This window comes from Ictalurus punctatus, chromosome 7 (assembly GCF_001660625.3).
Source record: "Ictalurus punctatus breed USDA103 chromosome 7, Coco_2.0, whole genome shotgun sequence".
Taxonomy (NCBI): Eukaryota; Metazoa; Chordata; class Actinopteri; order Siluriformes; family Ictaluridae; genus Ictalurus; species Ictalurus punctatus.
In genome coordinates, this window is record NC_030422.2 from 28,781,504 (window position 1) to 28,804,282 (window position 22,779).

The 22,779-nt window shown below is 34.6% G+C and overlaps 4 protein-coding genes across 4 annotated transcripts; all 4 read right to left on the reverse strand.

Moving 5' to 3' along the window:
• Positions 1 to 1,185: 1,185 nt before the first annotated feature.
• On the reverse strand, positions 1,186 to 4,374 carry LOC128628784 (lactose-binding lectin l-2). Its single transcript, XM_053681879.1, has 8 exons — positions 4,277 to 4,374; positions 4,105 to 4,184; positions 3,843 to 3,866; positions 3,708 to 3,734; positions 3,449 to 3,567; positions 2,349 to 2,483; positions 1,911 to 2,019; positions 1,186 to 1,742 (listed from the first exon to the last, which is right to left on the reverse strand). Exons 2-8 carry the CDS (start codon positions 4,163 to 4,165, stop codon positions 1,672 to 1,674), a joined length of 546 nt encoding a protein of 181 aa, XP_053537854.1. The 5' UTR covers positions 4,166 to 4,184; positions 4,277 to 4,374; the 3' UTR covers positions 1,186 to 1,671.
• Positions 4,375 to 6,814: 2,440 nt separating this feature from the next.
• On the reverse strand, positions 6,815 to 10,229 carry LOC128633118 (lactose-binding lectin l-2). The gene is made up of 9 exons (XM_053681880.1): positions 10,137 to 10,229; positions 9,965 to 10,044; positions 9,703 to 9,726; positions 9,568 to 9,594; positions 9,303 to 9,421; positions 8,201 to 8,335; positions 7,763 to 7,871; positions 7,039 to 7,594; positions 6,815 to 6,923 (listed from the first exon to the last, which is right to left on the reverse strand). The coding sequence occupies exons 2-8, from the start codon at positions 10,023 to 10,025 to the stop codon at positions 7,500 to 7,502; spliced, it is 570 nt and encodes a 189-aa protein (XP_053537855.1). The 5' UTR covers positions 10,026 to 10,044; positions 10,137 to 10,229; the 3' UTR covers positions 6,815 to 6,923; positions 7,039 to 7,499.
• A 2,370-nt stretch (positions 10,230 to 12,599) lies between these two features.
• LOC108267789 (lactose-binding lectin l-2) lies at positions 12,600 to 16,012 on the reverse strand. The gene is made up of 9 exons (XM_053681582.1): positions 15,923 to 16,012; positions 15,751 to 15,830; positions 15,489 to 15,512; positions 15,354 to 15,380; positions 15,089 to 15,207; positions 13,987 to 14,121; positions 13,549 to 13,657; positions 12,824 to 13,380; positions 12,600 to 12,708 (listed from the first exon to the last, which is right to left on the reverse strand). Exons 2-8 carry the CDS (start codon positions 15,809 to 15,811, stop codon positions 13,310 to 13,312), a joined length of 546 nt encoding a protein of 181 aa, XP_053537557.1. The 5' UTR covers positions 15,812 to 15,830; positions 15,923 to 16,012; the 3' UTR covers positions 12,600 to 12,708; positions 12,824 to 13,309.
• A 2,113-nt stretch (positions 16,013 to 18,125) lies between these two features.
• LOC108267790 (lactose-binding lectin l-2) lies at positions 18,126 to 21,635 on the reverse strand. Its single transcript, XM_053681583.1, has 8 exons — positions 21,537 to 21,635; positions 21,388 to 21,467; positions 21,052 to 21,075; positions 20,887 to 20,913; positions 20,229 to 20,347; positions 18,673 to 18,807; positions 18,449 to 18,557; positions 18,126 to 18,322 (listed from the first exon to the last, which is right to left on the reverse strand). The coding sequence occupies exons 2-8, from the start codon at positions 21,446 to 21,448 to the stop codon at positions 18,252 to 18,254; spliced, it is 546 nt and encodes a 181-aa protein (XP_053537558.1). The 5' UTR covers positions 21,449 to 21,467; positions 21,537 to 21,635; the 3' UTR covers positions 18,126 to 18,251.
• Between the last annotated feature and the right edge of the window lie 1,144 nt (positions 21,636 to 22,779).

Consider the following 22,779-nt stretch of genomic DNA (forward strand, 5'->3'; position numbering starts at 1 on the left):
TAATGCAAACGTTTAAAACAGGCAAAAATCAAACTGTGTAAATGGTCACACTTCAATTTGTCGTCTAGGCAAATTATAGTTTGCGAGGTTGTAATTTGATGATGGTCAAGTACTGGAGGGGAAGGTGGAGGTGATGTGTACACACACATATCCAGTGGAAGATTCTATAGTTACACTTTATCTGACAAGAAACTGGCAACACAATATAATTATAAAAAATGCTACCCTGGGACAGTGGTAAAGGATTGGTACCAGGCCTGCCACTACTGCAAAGTAGGGCCTTTCTCCAATTACTCTTTAAAAACTTAAATCATGGAGAAATAGACTGAATAAGTTCAGGGGCTTGGATACATATGATCATTTACATCATGTGTTGCAGTTGCATTTTTCTTCATTGAGAAGAAGAATGGTCAGCTTCATCTACGCATTGATTATAAAGGCTTAAACTACAGAACTGTCGAACACTGCGATTCATTCCTGCTACTTTCACAGTCTTTAGAACAGCTAATGGGGAAAGAAATATACCCAACACTGTACCTGAGATGTTCTCAACTGACATGCAAATGGAAAATGTGATTTCTGTGACCATTCTTTTCAAAATGATAACCATTTAATAAATAATTTCACAAACACCAAAGTCTAAAGATTTTTTTTATTGCTGACACTATGCTAACCTGGCACAGTGAGGATTTTGTAAATCCATCAGTGACAAGGAAAACTTAGTATAATAGTATTATAGTTGGTGAGGGGAAGCTGTGAGCATTTCAGTAAAGCTTCTTGGCACACACAAAGGGAAATTTCTTTTTACAGCGAATGTCATTCCAGTCCCTTTGTTCTACAGACACAGAAAAAAAAAAAGATTTTAAAATGACATTTTAATAAAAAATCACACACTAAACCTGAATTTAGAAAATATTCTAAACACAATACAGCTACAAAAGAAATGTCTAAATCTGCTTACTGCCGTAGTTCATATGCACACAACACTCTCCAAGGAGATGATTTGGTTCTCTTGGGTTCCACTTGGTGTAAATCAATTTGGTGCCATCGGACCAAAACCACTTATTTTTCTGGAAGTATGAACAGTGGACCGTCCATTACAGGCTATAATACTTGATAAAAATGCGATATTTCCTTCATCTGACTATGTTTAATTTAAAAAATGTTGCTTGATACTGAGCGAACCTTCTGACAGCTAGAAAGGCCGATCCATGTTGGATTCTCCGCGGAGTCATGAGTACGGATAAGGGCCTTGGCCATTCGATACTCGTTTTCACTGTGTATTCCTTTATATTAATTATCACCTATGTAACAATTTTAATAAAATATTGCCAATTTTAGACATTGCAGTAGAATATACTAGCTACTAATAAATCCTCCAACTCAGTGATGTAACATTCTATTATGGTGACATTATAGACTACTCCTACCATAATATCATGTTGGCATTATTGTATCTGAAATGCTAATACCAGAGATGATAACTGTACTGTATATGAAATAATTTCATAAAGACATTTAAGATCTTATTTTAATTATTATTTATTTTTTATTATCCGTATTGCTCAAATTTCCTTAAGATTTTACAGTGTGTTTTCACAAATGTATTTGTGCCATCTTAGGACAAGGAAATGTATTTTTTTACATCACAATACAGATGAGGTCAGAGTTTCAGTTAAATTTCTTGGCACACAGAAAAGGAAACTTCTGATCACATGGAATGTCATTCCAGTCCCGCTGCGCTGCAGACAGAAATAAATATTAAAATGATTAAATAATGTTGTGAAAAAATCCATTTGAAACACCAAACACTGAAGTTCATTGAAGGTGCATTAAAACAAAAAACAAAAACAAAAAAACAAAAAAACAGACAAACAACACAGCTACATGAGGTTTCTAGACCCACTTACTGCCCCAGTTCATATGCACACAGCACTCTCCGTTTCGAAAATTTGGCTCATTTGGATTCCACTTGGTGAACGTCACTTTGGTGCCATCAGACCAAAACCACTCATTCCTCTGCAATGTTATAAAGGGACCGTTTATTAGTAGAGATAGAACAAATCCGATACCCAAATGATTTCTGTGAAAACATACTGGACATCAGATCCCGTAACAACTGGAACTGAACACGGAAAAGGAACTAGAAATGTATACATATAAAGAGCCTTGAGTTATTCTTTTGTTACGATTGGTTTTACTATAATAATACTTTAAACTTTATTATATTTACAATCCTCATCCAAACAAGTGTTTTTTGCATGAAGCACCATGAAGTGCGTCAGTTAAAAAAAAATACATAACTTGTGAAAGCTTTAAACGTACAAGCTTTATCAACATTATTTTACCTTCTGACAGTTAGACAGGCCAATCCAAGTTGGGGGCTCCACGGGGTCAAATGCACGGATAAGGGCCTTGGCCATCAGATAGTCGTTCTGACTGTGCACTGACATCAAGTTTGCGTTTAATTTCAGACAGTGTTTCTAGAAAGGAGAGAAGACTCATTGGCATCACTGCACATTCAATAACTGCGCTTATTATGAGTAATTCTCCTATTAATATACTCTATTTCCATATTCAAAGCCTACACGAAGCTGCATAATTTATTTCATAGTTCACTCTAAAACCCAATGAATGTATCTACATTTATGATATTACTTCTTCTTCTGCAGGCTAAAGTCTAACACAGTATATGAAATAGGTGTATACGACAACTGCAATGGATTATACTTTGTGAAGTAGATTTAAATTTAATTATTCATTAATCATTATTCATTACACACAATCATCCATAATAATTATTGACCTGAATTCCCTTTTAAATAATTTAAACATTGGCCTATCTGTTGAAATTAAGTGCAAATCCACCTTTGCCAGCCTCCCTGAGAATATTACAGAGTGTTCTAGGGACAATCCCAGAAAGTTTGTCTTATACAAACTAAAAAATCCCTAATTGGCAAACCTCCTGTTATGAGACTGTAAGTGAATGTTATGGGAACATTCCCGGAATGCTAGGTTGTAGTTGCAAATAATAATACCAGGTAATACTTAAATAATAGTAAGTAACAGCAATCTTTGGCGAATGTTCCATGCCAGATGTCATATGACCATAATCATAAAAGAACACTGTGTTTTAAAGTTCAGAATATTTTGGGAACAGTGCTGACTTTATTAACAATAACAGAATGACCCCTGTACAGTACGTTAAGAAAATGGCTAACAAAAACATTAACAAAGGAGAACTAAATGCTAATGTTAGGGATATGCTCTCTGTTTGCAGGGTCAATAAATTAACAGTGAATACTTAATATCTAAAAAAAACAAAAAACAACAACAACAAAAAAAACTATTGTTCAAATTAAATCTGAGTTTCATCACAATGAAAATTTCAAAAATTCCTGCCTAATAACAATAAATATGAATACAGTTGAATTGAAATTAATTGAACCTCAGCAGAAGCCCAGTCCATGTTTGAGCTGTGATAACTGTAGCAATATCCATTATATTTCACCCAGCCCAATGGACAGCATCCGGGGCATGGCATCACTCCAGTTTGCTTCATGGCTTCTGAAAAGGAAATACACAAAGAGAGTAGCTTATTTATAACTTCAGGTGTAGGAAATTATAATATTTGAATTAAAAAGTCAGTACCGAGTACTGAGGAATTCTTTAAATAATGTTGCTGATTTGTGCAAGTTTGTAGTTACCTTGTACAAGCTGATCAAAATAACCCGCTATAAAAAATGAAAAAGAGAGGAGAAAAAAAAGAGACGTGTTAGTAGTGCTGGTGGCTATAACGACTCTTTTACTGATTATTTTCAAGGCGTTCATTTGATTATTACCTGAAAGAGGATTCTCCACATCAGCTTACATGGAGAGAAAACATTATTTTTAGTACATGCGTCTATGTTTATTAATTTGAATGACAAAGTAAGGTTGCAATATTAAAAACACAATTTTAAGAATCACTAGCCCGAGCTATTGCACATGATATTTTCTTTAACAGCTACACAAATGTCATGAATGCACAAGAATATTATAACTACATATTTTAACTAGTTATGGACAGGTTTGAAAAGCTTTAACTGTATTAATCTTAGTTACCAGAAGCTGCTGCTGCAAGGGCGAGAATAAGAAGCAAAACCACTTCAGTCTGACGAGCCATAACTCTAGTCTTTCATGCACTAAAAGAAAAGCATTCATTAATTAAATTACATTCAGTAAATAAACCTGGGACAGGTAACAATCCTTAAAAGTTCCTTAAAATTACACTTACCTCAAATCAGGAGACACTTTTTGCTTGATATAAAACATGAGTGAAGTGATGGTGCTTATATAGTAATGGGAACCCCTGTCACCACCACTACCAAAATAAAATGTTGATCTGAGGCTAACACCTAAGAAGGTCATGTCATGTCACTTAGACCAGTACAGAATGTTTATCTGCATGCAGAGACACAAACATGTTCTTCTCTTCAAGGTTCATCCGCATATCTTATAAGACCCTGAAATAAAGCCTGTTTGAACTGCCTCAAACCGCTTCTCATCAGTACACAGAAGTATATCATGCTCTGCATTTCATATATATAATAATTGTTCAGCACAGGGGCCTCAGAGCGCTCTCATTATTCTATCCTGTGTTCTTCTATCCTGTACTAATCATCTTTCTGTAATAAACCTTTTTTCACCTCAGAGGACAACGTCTACGAGTGTTGTCTAATTTCCATGACACTTGTTATAGATCTCCTTGTCAAAACTTTCTGGCTTCATCTGACCCCACCCTGTCTAAACTATCTAAACTCTACAGTTTCAGAAGGGACACAGATATCATCCCACAGTGGTATGCATCACCGCCAAAGCACAATCCAACTCACTAAGAAAGTGAAGGCATGCCTCTAAATACAAGGCCAGATTTACTGTGAAAACCTTCCAGTTTATTTGTATTATCTAACAGTTATACATAACTGATCCGCCAAGACTAATTTCCATTCCTTCATGAACCATGATCTGCTTTTTCAGATGCCTAGGCTAGTAATTTCTCCACATCTAAATAACTTTCAGATCTACTTTTTGAATATACAATCTGACAGATTAAAAGATGCTCCCAGTAACATTAAATACACGGATTATAAATAAAAGTATTTATATCTTTAATGATACTTATCCAGAAACGGAATATATATATATATATATATATATATATATATATATATATATATATATATATATATATATATATATATATATAAATCATGCACAATACAACATAGTACCGGGACAAACAAATCTGTAATTATTAAAGTTATCTGTGCAATAAAGGTTCTTAACACTTACATCTTCTTGGATATCTTGATTGGATAATCCCTCTAATTTCTCCATTTGGGTATTAATAAAGTGTTATCTTATCTTATCTTATCGTATCTCAGGACTGTCAGTATGCCCTAGATGAACTTTTGGTCTTATTCTGAAATGATTACATGGCAAACAATACGCCAGAAAACAACAACAACCCCAGAACGTTTAATGCCAACTGTTAAAAGTTGTAACTATATATATATAAAAAAAAAACATAACCACTTCATATTGATGTCTTGTTAATAGCCTTGAAATAATCACTGATGGTTAAGCATTAAAGGTAGTTGTTGACATCATTCAGTCATGTTGTCTGGAACTTTATATAAGTGGACCCTAACAATGTTTAGTTGAATTCACCTGTTCTAAGAAATAATTGTCATTGAGTGGCTAAAAGATGTAGGTTTGCTGACATCTTTGTAACTGGCAACTTGATAATGATGGTCAGAATTTTCTGAACCTTTCTACTACAGGTTTTTTTTTTTTAAACCAAACCCAGAGGTAATGCAAACGTTTAAAACAGGCAAAAATCAAACTGTGTAAATGGTCACACTTCAATTTGTCGTCTAGGCAAATTATAGTTTGCGATGTTGTAATTTGATGATGGTCAAGTACTGGAGGGGAAGGTGGAGGTGATGTGTACACACACATATCCAGTGGAAGATTCTATAGTTACACTTTATCTGACAAGAAACTGGCAACACAATATAATTATAAAAAATGCTACCCTGGGACAGTGGTAAAGGATTGGTACCAGGCCTGCCACTACTGCAAAGTAGGGCCTTTCTCCAATTACTCTTTAAAAACTTAAATCATGGAGAAATAGACTGAATAAGTTCAGGGGCTTGGATACATATGATCATTTACATCATGTGTTGCAGTTGCATTTTTCTTCATTGAGAAGAAGAATGGTCAGCTTCATCTACGCATTGATTATAAAGGCTTAAACTACAGAACTGTCGAACACTGCGATTCATTCCTGCTACTTTCACAGTCTTTAGAACAGCTAATGGGGAAAGAAATATACCCAACACTGTACCTGAGGTGTTCTCAACTGACATGCAAATGGAAAATGTGATTTCTGTGACCATTCTTTTCAAAATGATAACCATTTAATAAATAATTTCACAAACACCAAAGTCTAAAGATTTTTTTTATTGCTGACACTATGCTAACCTGGCACAGTGAGGATTTTGTAAATCCATCAGTGACAAGGAAAACTTAGTATAATAGTATTATAGTTGGTGAGGGGAAGCTGTGAGCATTTCAGTAAAGCTTCTTGGCACACACAAAGGGAAATTTCTTTTTACAGCGAATGTCATTCCAGTCCCTTTGTTCTACAGACACAGAAAAAAAAAAGATTTTAAAATGACATTTTAATAAAAAATCACACACTAAACCTGAATTTAGAAAATATTCTAAACACAATACAGCTACAAAAGAAATGTCTAAATCTGCTTACTGCCGTAGTTCATATGCACACAACACTCTCCAAGGAGATGATTTGGTTCTCTTGGGTTCCACTTGGTGTAAATCAATTTGGTGCCATCGGACCAAAACCACTTATTTTTCTGGAAGTATGAACAGTGGACCGTCCATTACAGGCTATAATACTTGATAAAAATGCGATATTTCCTTCATCTGACTATGTTTAATTTAAAAAATGTTGCTTGATACTGAGCGAACCTTCTGACAGCTAGAAAGGCCGATCCATGTTGGATTCTCCGCGGAGTCATGAGTACGGATAAGGGCCTTGGACATTCGATACTCGTTTTCACTGTGTATTCCTTTATATTAATTATCACCTATGTAACAATTTTAATAAAATATTGCCAATTTTAGACATTGCAGTAGAATATACTAGCTACTAATAAATCCTCCAACTCAGTGATGTAACATTCTATTATGGTGACATTATAGACTACTCCTACCATAATATCATGTTGGCATTATTGTATCTGAAATGCTAATACCAGAGATGATAACTGTACTGTATATGAAATAATTTCATAAAGACATTTAAGATCTTATTTTAATTATTATTTATTTTTTATTATCCGTATTGCTCAAATTTCCTTAAGATTTTACAGTGTGTTTTCACAAATGTATTTGTGCCATCTTAGGACAAGGAAATGTATTTTTTTACATCACATTACAGATGAGGTCAGAGTTTCAGTTAATTTCTTGGCACACAGAAAAGGAAACTTCTGATCACATGGAATGTCATTCCAGTCCCGCTGCGCTGCAGACAGAAATAAATATTAAAATGATTAAATAATGTTGTGAAAAAATCCATTTGAAACACCAAACACTGAAGTTCATTGAAGGTGCATTAAAACAAAAAACAAAAACAAAAAAACAAAAAAACAGACAAACAACACAGCTACATGAGGTTTCTAGACCCACTTACTGCCCCAGTTCATATGCACACAGCACTCTCCGTTTCGAAAATTTGGCTCATTTGGATTCCACTTGGTGAACGTCACTTTGGTGCCATCAGACCAAAACCACTCATTCCTCTGCAATGTTATAAAGGGACCGTTTATTAGTAGAGATAGAACAAATCCGATACCCAAATGATTTCTGTGAAAACATACTGGACATCAGATCCCGTAACAACTGGAACTGAACACGGAAAAGGAACTAGAAATGTATACATATAAAGAGCCTTGAGTTATTCTTTTGTTACGATTGGTTTTACTATAATAATACTTTAAACTTTATTATATTTACAATCCTCATCCAAACAAGTGTTTTTTGCATGAAGCACCATGAAGTGCGTCAGTTAAAAAAAAATACATAACTTGTGAAAGCTTTAAACGTACAAGCTTTATCAACATTATTTTACCTTCTGACAGTTAGACAGGCCAATCCAAGTTGGGGGCTCCACGGGGTCAAATGCACGGATAAGGGCCTTGGCCATCAGATAGTCGTTCTGACTGTGCACTGACATCAAGTTTGCGTTTAATTTCAGACAGTGTTTCTAGAAAGGAGAGAAGACTCATTGGCATCACTGCACATTCAATAACTGCGCTTATTATGAGTAATTCTCCTATTAATATACTCTATTTCCATATTCAAAGCCTACACGAAGCTGCAGAATTTATTTCATAGTTCACTCTAAAACCCAATGAATGTATCTACATTTATGATATTACTTCTTCTTCTGCAGGCTAAAGTCTAACACAGTATATGAAATAGTATGAAATACGACAACTGCAATGGATTATACTTTGTGAAGTAGATTTAAATTTAATTATTCATTAATCATTATTCATTACACACAATCATCCATAATAATTATTGACCTGAATTCCCTTTTAAATAATTTAAACATTGGCCTATCTGTTGAAATTAAGTGCAAATCCACCTTTGCCAGCCTCCCTGAGAATATTACAGAGTGTTCTAGGGACAATCCCAGAAAGTTTGTCTTATACAAACTAAAAAATCCCTAATTGGCAAACCTCCTGTTATGAGACTGTAAGTGAATGTTATGGGAACATTCCCGGAATGCTAGGTTGTAGTTGCAAATAATAATACCAGGTAATACTTAAATAATAGTAAGTAACAGCAATCTTTGGCAAATGTTCCATGCCAGATGTCATATGACCATAATCATAAAAGAACACTGTGTTTTAAAGTTCAGAATATTTTGGGAACAGTGCTGACTTTATTAACAATAACAGAATGACCCCTGTACAGTACGTTAAGAAAATGGCTAACAAAAACATTAACAAAGGAGAACTAAATGCTAATGTTAGGGATATGCTCTCTGTTTGCAGGGTCAATAAATTAACAGTGAATACTTAATATCTAAAAAAAACAAAAAACAACAACAACAAAAAAAACTATTGTTCAAATTAAATCTGAGTTTCATCACAATGAAAATTTAAAAAATTCCTGCCTAATAACAATAAATATGAATACAGTTGAATTGAAATTAATTGAACCTCAGCAGAAGCCCAGTCCATGTTTGAGCTGTGATAACTGTAGCAATATCCATTATATTTCACCCAGCCCAATGGACAGCATCCCAGGCATGGCATCACTCCAGTTTGCTTCATGGCTTCTGAAAAGGAAATACACAAAGAGAGTAGCTTATTTATAACTTCAGGTGTAGGAAATTATAATATTTGAATTAAAAAGTCAGTACCGAGTACTGAGTACCGAGTACTCTTTAAATAATGTTGCTGATTTGTGCAAGTTTGTAGTTACCTTGTACAAGCTGATCAAAATAACCCTCTAGAAAAAATGAAAAAGAGAGGAGAAAAAAAAGAGACGTGTTAGTAGTGCTGGTGGCTATAACGACTCTTTTACTGATTATTTTCAAGGCGTTCATTTGATTATTACCTGAAAGAGGATTCTCCACATCAGCTTACATGGAGAGAAAACATTATTTTTAGTACATGCATCTATGTTTATTAATTTGAATGACAAAGTAAGGTTGCAATATTAAAAACACAATTTTAAGAATCACTAGCCCGAGCTATTGCACATGATATTTTCTTTAACAGCTACACAAATGTCATGAATGCACAAGAATATTATAACTACATATTTTAACTAGTTATGGACAGGTTTGAAAAGCTTTAACTGTATTAATCTTAGTTACCAGAAGCTGCTGCTGCAAGGGCGAGAATAAGAAGCAAAACCACTTCAGTCTGACGAGCCATAACTCTAGTCTTTCATGCACTAAAAGAAAAGCATTCATTAATTAAATTACATTCAGTAAATAAACCTGGGACAGGTAACAATCCTTAAAAGTTCCTTAAAATTACACTTACCTCAAATCAGGAGACACTTTTTGCTTGATATAAAACATGAGTGAAGTGATGGTGCTTATATAGTAATGGGAACCCCTGTCACCACCACTACCAAAATAAAATGTTGATCTGAGGCTAACACCTAAGAAGGTCATGTCATGTCACTTAGACCAGTACAGAATGTTTATCTGCATGCAGAGACACAAACATGTTCTTCTCTTCAAGGTTCATCAGCATATCTTATAAGACCCTGAAATAAAGCCTGTTTGAACTGCCTCAAACCGCTTCTCATCAGTACACAGAAGTATATCATGCTCTGCATTTCATATATATAATAATTGTTCAGCACATGGGCCTCAGAGCGCTCTCATTATTCTATCCTGTGTTCTTCTATCCTGTACTAATCATCTTTCTGTAATAAACCTTTTTTCACCTCAGAGGACAACGTCTACGAGTGTTGTCTAATTTCCACGACACTTGTTATAGATCTCCTTGTCAAAACTTTCTGGCTTCATCTGACCCCACCCTGTCTAAACTATCTAAACTCTACAGTTTCAGAAGGGACACAGATATCATCCCACAGTGGTATGCATCACTGCCAAAGCACAATCCAACTCACTAAGAAAGTGAAGGCATGCCTCTAAATACAAGGCCAGATTTACTGTGAAAACCTTCCAGTTTATTTGTATTATCTAACAGTTATACATAACTGATCCGCCAAGACTAATTTCCATTCCTTCATGAACCATGATCTGCTTTTTCAGATGCCTAGGCTAGTAATTTCTCCACATCTAAATAACTTTCAGATCTACTTTTTGAATATACAATCTGACAGATTAAAAGATGCTCCCAGTAACATTAAATACACGGATTATAAATAAAAGTATTTATATCTTTAATGATACTTATCCAGAAACGGAATATATATATTTATATGTATATAAATCATGCACAATACAACAAACAAATCTGTAATTATTAAAGTTATCTGTGCAATAAAGGTTCTTAACACTTACATCTTCTTGGATATCTTGATTGGATAATCCCTCTAATTTCTCCATTTGGGTATTAATAAAGTGTTATCTTATCTTATCTTATCTTATCGTATCTCAGGACTGTCAGTATGCCCTAGATGAACTTTTGGTCTTATTCTGAAATGATTACATGGCAAACAATACGCCAGAAAACAACAACAACCCCAGAACGTTTAATGCCAACTGTTAAAAGTTGTAACTATATATATAAAAAAAAACATAACCACTTCATATTGATGTCTTGTTAATAGCCTTGAAGTAATCACTGATGGTTAAGCATTAAAGGAAGCTGGTGACATCATTCAGTCATGTTGTCTGGAACTTTATATAACTGGACCCTAACAATGTTTAGTTGAATTCACCTGTTCTAAGAAATAATTTTCATTGAGTTTTGCTGACATCTTTGTAACTGGCAACTTGATAATGATGGTCAGAATTTTCTGAACCTTTCTACTACAGGTTTTTTTTTTTTTAAACCAAACCCAGAGGTAATGCAAACGTTTAAAACAGGCAAAAATCAAACTGTGTAAATGGTCACACTTCAATTTGTCGTCTAGGCAAATTATAGTTTGCGATGTTGTAATTTGATGATGGTCAAGTACTGGAGGGGAAGGTGGAGGTGATGTGTACACACACACATCCAGTGGAAGAGTCTATAGTTACACTTTATCTGACAAGAAACTGGCAACACAATATAAATATAAAAAATGCTACCCTGGGACAGTGGTAAAGGATTGGTACCAGGCCTGCCACTACTGCAAAGTAGGGCCTTTCTCCAATTACTCTTTAAAAACTTAAATCATGGAGAAATAGACTGAATAAGTTCAGGGGCTTGGATACATATGATCATTTACATCATGTGTTGCAGTTGCATTTTTCTTCATTGAGAAGAAGAATGGTCAGCTTCATCTACGCATTGATTATAAAGGCTTAAACTACAGAACTGTCGAACACTGCGATTCATTCCTGCTACTTTCACAGTCTTTAGAACAGCTAATGGGGAAGGAAATATACCCAACACTGTACCTGAGATGTTCTCAACTGACATGCAAATGGAAAATGTGATTTCTGTGACCATTCTTTTCAAAATGATAACCATTTAATAAATAATTTCACAAACACCAAAGTCTAAAGATTTTTTTTATTGCTGACACTATGCTAACCTGGCACAGTGAGGATTTTGTAAATCCATCAGTGACAAGGAAAACTTAGTATAATAGTATTATAGTTGGTGAGGGGAAGCTGTGAGCATTTCAGTAAAGCTTCTTGGCACACACAAAGGGAAATTTCTTTTTACAGCGAATGTCATTCCAGTCCCTTTGTTCTACAGACACAGAAAAAAAAAAAGATTTTAAAATGACATTTTAATAAAAAATCACACACTAAACCTGAATTTAGAAAATATTCTAAACACAATACAGCTACAAAAGAAATGTCTAAATCTGCTTACTGCCGTAGTTCATATGCACACAACACTCTCCAAGGAGATGATTTGGTTCTCTTGGGTTCCACTTGGTGTAAATCAATTTGGTGCCATCGGACCAAAACCACTTATTTTTCTGGAAGTATGAACAGTGGACCGTCCATTACAGGCTATAATACTTGATAAAAATGCGATATTTCCTTCATCTGACTATGTTTAATTTAAAAAATGTTGCTTGATACTGAGCGAACCTTCTGACAGCTAGAAAGGCCGATCCATGTTGGATTCTCCGCGGAGTCATGAGTACGGATAAGGGCCTTGGACATTCGATACTCGTTTTCACTGTGTATTCCTTTATATTAATTATCACCTATGTAACAATTTTAATAAAATATTGCCAATTTTAGACATTGCAGTAGAATATACTAGCTACTAATAAATCCTCCAACTCAGTGATGTAACATTCTATTATGGTGACATTATAGACTACTCCTACCATAATATCATGTTGGCATTATTGTATCTGAAATGCTAATACCAGAGATGATAACTGTACTGTATATGAAATAATTTCATAAAGACATTTAAGATCTTATTTTAATTATTATTTATTTTTTATTATCCGTATTGCTCAAATTTCCTTAAGATTTTACAGTGTGTTTTCACAAATGTATTTGTGCCATCTTAGGACAAGGAAATGTATTTTTTTACATCACAATACAGATGAGGTCAGAGTTTCAGTTAAATTTCTTGGCACACAGAAAAGGAAACTTCTGATCACATGGAATGTCATTCCAGTCCCGCTGCGCTGCAGACAGAAATAAATATTAAAATGATTAAATAATGTTGTGAAAAAATCCATTTGAAACACCAAACACTGAAGTTCATTGAAGGTGCATTAAAACAAAAAACAAAAACAAAAAAACAAAAAAACAGACAAACAACACAGCTACATGAGGTTTCTAGACCCACTTACTGCCCCAGTTCATATGCACACAGCACTCTCCGTTTCGAAAATTTGGCTCATTTGGATTCCACTTGGTGAACGTCACTTTGGTGCCATCAGACCAAAACCACTCATTCCTCTGCAATGTTATAAAGGGACCGTTTATTAGTAGAGATAGAACAAATCCGATACCCAAATGATTTCTGTGAAAACATACTGGACATCAGATCCCGTAACAACTGGAATTGAACACGGAAAAGGAACTAGAAATGTATACATATAAAGAGCCTTGAGTTATTCTTTTGTTACGATTGGTTTTACTATAATAATACTTTAAACTTTATTATATTTACAATCCTCATCCAAACAAGTGTTTTTTGCATGAAGCACCATGAAGTGCGTCAGTTAAAAAAAAATACATAACTTGTGAAAGCTTTAAACGTACAAGCTTTATCAACATTATTTTACCTTCTGACAGTTAGACAGGCCAATCCAAGTTGGGGGCTCCACGGGGTCAAATGCACGGATAAGGGCCTTGGCCATCAGATAGTCGTTCTGACTGTGCACTGACATCAAGTTTGCGTTTAATTTCAGACAGTGTTTCTAGAAAGGAGAGAAGACTCATTGGCATCACTGCACATTCAATAACTGCGCTTATTATGAGTAATTCTCCTATTAATATACTCTATTTCCATATTCAAAGCCTACACGAAGCTGCAGAATTTATTTCATAGTTCACTCTAAAACCCAATGAATGTATCTACATTTATGATATTACTTCTTCTTCTGCAGGCTAAAGTCTAACACAGTATATGAAATAGTATGAAATACGACAACTGCAATGGATTATACTTTGTGAAGTAGATTTAAATTTAATTATTCATTAATCATTATTCATTACACACAATCATCCATAATAATTATTGACCTGAATTCCCTTTTAAATAATTTAAACATTGGCCTATCTGTTGAAATTAAGTGCAAATCCACCTTTGCCAGCCTCCCTGAGAATATTACAGAGTGTTCTAGGGACAATCCCAGAAAGTTTGTCTTATACAAACTAAAAAATCCCTAATTGGCAAACCTCCTGTTATGAGACTGTAAGTGAATGTTATGGGAACATTCCCGGAATGCTAGGTTGTAGTTGCAAATAATAATACCAGGTAATACTTAAATAATAGTAAGTAACAGCAATCTTTGGCGAATGTTCCATGCCAGATGTCATATGACCATAATCATAAAAGAACACTGTGTTTTAAAGTTCAGAATATTTTGGGAACAGTGCTGACTTTATTAACAATAACAGAATGACCCCTGTACAGTACGTTAAGAAAATGGCTAACAAAAACATTAACAAAGGAGAACTAAATGCTAATGTTAGGGATATGCTCTCTGTTTGCAGGGTCAATAAATTAACAGTGAATACTTAATATCTAAAAAAAACAAAAAACAACAACAACAAAAAAAACTATTGTTCAAATTAAATCTGAGTTTCATCACAATGAAAATTTAAAAAATTCCTGCCTAATAACAATAAATATGAATACAGTTGAATTGAAATTAATTGAACCTCAGCAGAAGCCCAGTCCATGTTTGAGCTGTGATAACTGTAGCAATATCCATTATATTTCACCCAGCCCAATGGACAGCATCCCAGGCATGGCATCACTCCAGTTTGCTTCATGGCTTCTGAAAAGGAAATACACAAAGAGAGTAGCTTATTTATAACTTCAGGTGTAGGAAATTATAATATTTGAATTAAAAAGTCAGTACCGAGTACTGAGTACCGAGTACTCTTTAAATAATGTTGCTGATTTGTGCAAGTTTGTAGTTACCTTGTACAAGCTGATCAAAATAACCCTCTAGAAAAAATGAAAAAGAGAGGAGAAAAAAAAGAGACGTGTTAGTAGTGCTGGTGGCTATAACGACTCTTTTACTGATTATTTTCAAGGCGTTCATTTGATTATTACCTGAAAGAGGATTCTCCACATCAGCTTACATGGAGAGAAAACATTATTTTTAGTACATGCGTCTATGTTTATTAATTTGAATGACAAAGTAAGGTTGCAATATTAAAAACACAATTTTAAGAATCACTAGCCCGAGCTATTGCACATGATATTTTCTTTAACAGCTACACAAATGTCATGAATGCACAAGAATATTATAACTACATATTTTAACTAGTTATGGACAGGTTTGAAAAGCTTTAACTGTATTAATCTTAGTTACCAGAAGCTGCTGCTGCAAGGGCGAGAATAAGAAGCAAAACCACTTCAGTCTGACGAGCCATAACTCTAGTCTTTCATGCACTAAAAGAAAAGCATTCATTAATTAAATTACATTCAGTAAATAAACCTGGGACAGGTAACAATCCTTAAAAGTTCCTTAAAATTACACTTACCTCAAATCAGGAGACACTTTTTGCTTGATATAAAACATGAGTGAAGTGATGGTGCTTATATAGTAATGGGAACCCCTGTCACCACCACTACCAAAATAAAATGTTGATCTGAGGCTAACACCTAAGAAGGTCATGTCATGTCACTTAGACCAGTACAGAATGTTTATCTGCATGCAGAGACACAAACATGTTCTTCTCTTCAAGGTTCATCAGCATATCTTATAAGACCCTGAAATAAAGCCTGTTTGAACTGCCTCAAACCGCTTCTCATCAGTACACAGAAGTATATCATGCTCTGCATTTCATATATATAATAATTGTTCAGCACAGGGGCCTCAGAGCGCTCTCATTATTCTATCCTGTGTTCTTCTATCCTGTACTAATCATCTTTCTGTAATAAACCTTTTTTCACCTCAGAGGACAACGTCTACGAGTGTTGTCTAATTTCCACGACACTTGTTATAGATCTCCTTGTTAAAACTTTCTGGCTTCATCTGACCCCACCCTGTCTAAACTATCTAAACTCTACAGTTTCAGAAGGGACACAGATATCATCCCACAGTGGTATGCATCACTGCCAAAGCACAATCCAACTCACTAAGAAAGTGAAGGCATGCCTCTAAATACAAGGCCAGATTTACTGTGAAAACCTTCCAGTTTATTTGTATTATCTAACAGTTATACATAACTGATCCGCCAAGACTAATTTCCATTCCTTCATGAACCATGATCTGCTTTTTCAGATGCCTAGGCTAGTAATTTCTCCACATCTAAATAACTTTCAGATCTACTTTTTGAATATACAATCTGACAGATTAAAAGATGCTCCCAGTAACATTAAATAAAAGTATTTATATCTTTAATGATACTTATCCAGAAACGGAATATATATATTTATATATATATATATATATATATATATATATATATATATATATATATATATATATATATATATGTATATAAATCATGCACAATACAACATAGTACCGGGACAAACAAATCTGTAATTATTAAAGTTATCTGTACAATAAAGGTTCTTAACACTTACATCTTCTTGGATATCTTGATTGGATAATCCCTCTAATTTCTCCATTTGGGTATTAATAAAGTGTTATCTTATCTTATCGTATCTCAGGACTGTCAGTATGCCCTAGATGAACTTTTGGTCTTATTCTGAAATGATTACATGGCAAACAATATGCCAGAAAACAACAACAACCCCAGAACGTTTAATGCCGACTGTTAAAAGTTGTAACTATTTAAAAAAACAAACAAACAAAAAAAATTCATATTGATGTCTTGTTAATAGCCTTGAAGTAATCACTGATGGTTAAGCATTAAAGGAAGCTGTTGACATCATTCAGTCATGTTGTCTGGAACTTTATATAACTGGACCCTAACAATGTTTAGTTGAATTCACCTGTTCTAAGAAATAATTTTCATTGAGTGGCTAAAAGATGTAGGTTTGCTGACATCTTTGTAACTGGCAACTTGATAATGATGGTCAGAATTTTCTGAACCTTTCTACTACAGGTTTTTTTTTTTAAAACCAAACCCAGAGGTAATGCAAACGTTTAAAACAGGCAAAAATCAAACTGTGTAAATGGTCACACTTCAATTTGTCGTCTAGGCAAATTATAGTTTGCGAGGTTGTAATTTGATGATGGTCAAGTACTGGAGGGGAAGGTGGAGGTGATGTGTACACACACACATCCAGTGGAAGAGTCTATAGTTACACTTTATCTGACAAGAAACTGGCAACACAATATAAATATAAAAAATGCTACCCTGGGACAGTGGTAAAGGATTGGTACCAGGCCTGCCACTACTGCAAAGTAGGGCCTTTCTCCAATTACTCTTTAAAAACTTAAATCATGGAGAAATAGACTGAATAAGTTCAGGGGCTTGGATACATATGATCATTTACATCATGTGTTGCAGCTGCATTTTTCTTCATTGAGAAGAAGAATGGTCAGCTTCATCTACGCATTGATTATAAAGGCTTAAACTATAGAACTGTCGAACACTGCGATTCATTCCTGCTACTTTCACAGTCTTTAGAACAGCTAATGGGGAAAGAAATATACCCAACACTGTACCTGAGATGTTCTCAACTGACATGCAAATGGAAAATGTGATTTCTGTGACCATTCTTTTCAAAATGATAACCATTTAATAAATAATTTCACAAACACCAAAGTCTAAAGATTTTTTTTATTGCTGACACTATGCTAAACTGGCACAGTGAGGATTTTGTAAATCCATCAGTGACAAGGAAAACTTAGTATAATAGTATTATAGTTGGTGAGGGGAAGCTGTGAGCATTTCAGTAAAGCTTCTTGGCACACACAAAGGGAAATTTCTTTTTACAGCGAATGTCATTCCAGTCCCTTTGTTCTACAGACACAGAAAAAAAAAAAGATTTTAAAATGACATTTTAATAAAAAATCACACACTAAACCTGAATTTAGAAAATATTCTAAACACAATACAGCTACAAAAGAAATGTCTAAATCTGCTTACTGCCGTAGTTCATATGCACACAACACTCTCCAAGGAGATGATTTGGTTCTCTTGGGTTCCACTTGGTGTAAATCAATTTGGTGCCATCGGACCAAAACCACTTATTTTTCTGGAAGTATGAACAGTGGACAGTCCATTACAGGCTATAATACTTGATAAAAATGCGATATTTCCTTCATCTGACTATGTTTAATTTAAAAAATGTTGCTTGATACTGAGCGAACCTTCTGACAGCTAGAAAGGCCGATCCATGTTGGATTCTCCGCGGAGTCATGAGTACGGATAAGGGCCTTGGCCATTCGATACTCGTTTTCACTGTGTACTGAGATCAAGTGTCCGCCGAGATCCTGACATTGTTTCTAGAAAAAGAAAAAGTGCATCATCGCACATTCATTAACTGCATTCATTAATTATCGAGCATAATTTTACATCTTGATTTAAGGTGGAGCCTCTGTCATACTGTATACAGGTCATATATAGAATTTTACTTTTTGCAGGCAGGGATCCTTTTAATGTAAAAAGTACAGATTTATTTTACAAACACAATCCAAGTATTTAATTATAATGCTGAGCATTTAAATGTACAGTAATGTTAAAGTCATAGAGCTTTTCATTCCAGAACTGTCCACATAGAGAACACGTTAAGTCCAAATTGACATCATTTGAAGTCTTGTTTGTGTTTGAGTTATTTAGTTTTTATGAAATCCATTGTCACACCAGCTCAGGACGATACCTCACCACATGACTACACCAGAATTTTAATCATTACCTCGCTGATGTTTTCAATATCCTGTTCACAGAACCTAAATAAATAACTCAGTGCAAAGCCTTATTATCTGTGTGTTCAGTTTGTGCCAGTTCTGAGCCATTTATCTTGTAACTAACTTCTGTCTATGACCTTGCCTCGCCTTTGTTGATGTCTCCATTGTGGATAGCCCTTTTTCCTTGATTTTGTCTACCCTGTGTGGAACTCTGTGTGCCTAACGTTTGCCTGTGATTTGACCTGATATTTCGAATGGTAAATAGCGGATTGTTTGCCGCAGTGCCTACATTGTTTACTGTTTATGCCCTTTGTCTATTGCATGCTGTTTATATTAAATCTCTTGCACTTGGATATTTATCTTCCTGCTCAGGTCCTACTGTTACACCCATTCAATTCATGAAAATGAACATTTTGGAGCAGATAAATATCATTATACTTATCTTATTATACTAAAAATGATAAGTAGTGCAGCAAAAAACCCCAAAACAAACAAACAATAAAATAAAAACTCCCTGGTGGTTCCTGGATAACACCTTGAGAATCATGGTTGTAAAACCAATGCAACTACTGTACATTTGCAGTATTATAGTATAAAGATTGTTTGCAGTCCTATTAAAAACGGTATAATATAGGTATATCTGTAAGTGCCAACAAAAATGCATGACTCTGTATATTTTATGTGAATGTGCATGTAATTTCATATTTATAACATCTATCTCTAGTATGACTTTTTTCTTTAAGAGGAAATAGGCTGCCTTACTTACTGATTCAATGGGTCGAATATTTAGGATTAACTGGCCAAATTACAACTCATGTACAATAAAAGAGTAGAATCTTTCTGTTCTGTGCTATTACTGATTGCTAATCTACAGTTTATTGCTAATCGCATAATATATCATATCTGTACAGTTAATATCCACTGCACCATTGCTATGCTAATAGATAAGCATATAATTACACTGCACTCTTTAACAAAGACAGCAAATGTGAATAAAGATGAAATGAATTGAACTGAACCTCAGCGGAAGCCCAGATCATCTTGGCGGCCTGATATATGAGGCAACGTCCGTTATATTGCACCCAGCCGAATGGACAGCATTTGGAACATCTATCATTTACTTGACGCTGTTCGGCTTCTGACTCATTGGTAAGAAAATAACAACAAAAAAGTTTAAAAATAAACAAACAAACAAGCAAACAAACAAAAATTAGACAGTTGCTTATTTATACGGTGCTGCCGAGGCGACATGTTGGCTAATTTTTAATAAGGAATGGCCAGAATTTAATACAAGGCCACTCATTAAGCTTCTAGAGATCTTTGAATGACACATTACGACAAGTATATACCACTAGCCCACTTTTCCACCACATAATTAACTGGAGGTAACTTGTTAAGTATGATGTCTTTGAGCTCAAGTTATACAGTTAGCGGCCATGACTTTGACTTCTCGTATTGAAACACATTGACCTCAATATATGAACTTGTGTCATCAGTATATGAATTGTGGTCATGCCCTTTTAAAAACATGTTACATGTCTACCATGTAGCCTCAGTGGCTCTGTATGATTAAGTTCTTTAACAATCAAACAATAGATTTTAATTCAGTAAAATATTCAGTAAATACAGTAATGAAGGATTGTGTTCTTTATATATGAAGGTTTTTTTTTTATTTACCCTGTACGATCTTATCAAAATAAGCATCTAGAAAACAGAAAAAGACAGAGATATATTAGTGCTGGTGGTTGCTTTGACTACTCTTGATCCTATTTAAGTGATTAGTTTTATTTAAATTAATTATTTAATAATAATTAATTCATAATTATATTTGAATTTTTTTACCTGACAGAGGCACCACCTCAGCATCTTAAAAGGAGAAAAAAAATGGTAAAGATCAACATACATGGTAAATTATTTTCTAATTTTGTAGACAGAGAGAAAGCAGATTTTGATGGCCAAAGAGCATTGAGAGATCAATGCAATTTGGCTACAATATCACAAGCAAGTCATGTTTTTTAATAACAGCTTTTCAAATGTGCAAAGAACACTACAATTGTCAAATAACCAAACAGCTACTGTGTATTAACAATAATATCATTTTAGAGGAAGTAACCATGCTCCTGTAACTGTGTTATTTTGAGTTGTAGGTATCCTGCTTAATAGAGCTAAGACTCTTACACAAAGCTGTTGCTGCTGTGGCGAGTAAAAGAAGTAACACCACATCAGTCTGACGAGCCATAGTTCTGGATTGTCATGCACTGCAAGAAATTGAGAAGTTAAAGCACAATTACTGAACACAATGCACACCCCAAAAAACATCCACTTACATCTAATCAGGAGTCTCTTCTTGATGTAACACACTGAGGTAAGTGGTGTTGCTTATATAGTGATGGGGGATAGAAACTTCCCCTATTCTAAAGGAGAATAACAATCATTTGAACTTGAGTTAATGATTATTTTATATATACACTGTTCCTTGCAGATGCAGGGCCAAGGACATAGTAATGTTACAGCTGACACATGGCATGTTGACTTGGAAATGTTTGCATATGTAAATGATTTAACACTGTTAATTGTTACTGTTGCTGTACGTTCAAACTGCATGAACTAAAGAGGAAAAGAATAATATGAAAAACTAAAACTGTAGATACTTTTCTAATCATCCTAGAATTTGCAATTTTTTTTTTTCTCCAAAAACCTGCAAAATTAAACATCAGTAGTCAGTAGTTTTTAATCATATCTGCTGAGTATATTTACCTGGACGGGGTACAAATGATTTAAAAAGGGCCTCTAAGAAAACACACAAATACACAACTTGGGAAATTTAAAAGCCTGTAATGGATAAATGAACTATAACTCATTATAATGTAATATTCAATAATGCTTCAAGAATTTAGCCATACACTCCCTCAAGTTAAACAGTTCTACTTCCCTTTTTCTTTTTCCTTGCCTGACTTGTGAGTGAGACATTTTAGCAAACTTGCAGGAATTAAAAGAAAATACTAGCCAGAGACTCGGTATGGTATATGAGACCATGTCTATAATTAGCCATAAAGTTTCAATAGTGGATGAGCTAAATTGTCTATTGGGATTGCCAACTATTTATTACATGTGCAGTGTTTCATATGTATTTGCACTGACTTTGGCTCTTGACACTAGAAAACCATGTCACGCTTCCCATCTGTATTTGCTCTGACTTTGACCTGTCATTATGTAACCCAGTGTATACAATAATTTCAAGTAATCCTGCCATGCAGTGTTTCTCATTTTCCCAGCTCCATCTTATGAACTGTGCAGGATAGAAGGCCTACAGAATGTTGCTTTAAAACCCTGTTCCTGGAGATCTAACTTCCTGAAGACTTTAGCTCCCCTGCCTTAAGAAGTTCTTGATTAATTAAAACAGGTGTGTTCGATTTTGGTTGGAAATGAAACCTGCAGAAAGGTAGATCTCAAGGAAGAGGGTTGGTGACCACTGCTTTAAAACATAACAATTCTGATCAAGCACGTGATGAAACATGGAGTATTTGATTAAGAAATTGTTTCTCTTGCAGACACTCGGTTTTGGGATGA

Coding starts and splice junctions, on each gene's coding strand:
- LOC128628784 (XM_053681879.1), bottom strand. CDS start 4,165: ATGGCTCGTCAGACTGAAGTGGTTTTGCTTCTTATTCTCGCCCTTGCA. Junction 2,020..2,348: donor GCCTGTCTAACTGTCAGAAG/GTAAAATAATGT, acceptor ATAACATTGCAG/AGGAATGAGTGGTTTTGGTC. Junction 1,743..1,910: donor TGTGCATATGAACTGGGGCA/GTAAGTGGGTCT, acceptor TTCTGTCTGCAG/CGCAGCGGGACTGGAATGAC.
- LOC128633118 (XM_053681880.1), bottom strand. CDS start 10,025: ATGGCTCGTCAGACTGAAGTGGTTTTGCTTCTTATTCTCGCCCTTGCA. Junction 9,422..9,567: donor TTTTGATCAGCTTGTACAAG/GTAACTACAAAC, acceptor TTTCCTTTTCAG/AAGCCATGAAGCAAACTGGA. Junction 7,595..7,762: donor TGTGCATATGAACTGGGGCA/GTAAGTGGGTCT, acceptor TTCTGTCTGCAG/CGCAGCGGGACTGGAATGAC.
- LOC108267789 (XM_053681582.1), bottom strand. CDS start 15,811: ATGGCTCGTCAGACTGAAGTGGTTTTGCTTCTTATTCTCGCCCTTGCA. Junction 14,122..15,088: donor TGGACTGGGCTTCTGCTGAG/GTTCAATTAATT, acceptor TCTCCTTTCTAG/AAACACTGTCTGAAATTAAA. Junction 13,658..13,986: donor GCCTGTCTAACTGTCAGAAG/GTAAAATAATGT, acceptor ATAACATTGCAG/AGGAATGAGTGGTTTTGGTC.
- LOC108267790 (XM_053681583.1), bottom strand. CDS start 21,448: ATGGCTCGTCAGACTGATGTGGTGTTACTTCTTTTACTCGCCACAGCA. Junction 18,558..18,672: donor GCCTTTCTAGCTGTCAGAAG/GTTCGCTCAGTA, acceptor TCATACTTCCAG/AAAAATAAGTGGTTTTGGTC. Junction 18,323..18,448: donor TGTGCATATGAACTACGGCA/GTAAGCAGATTT, acceptor CTGTGTCTGTAG/AACAAAGGGACTGGAATGAC.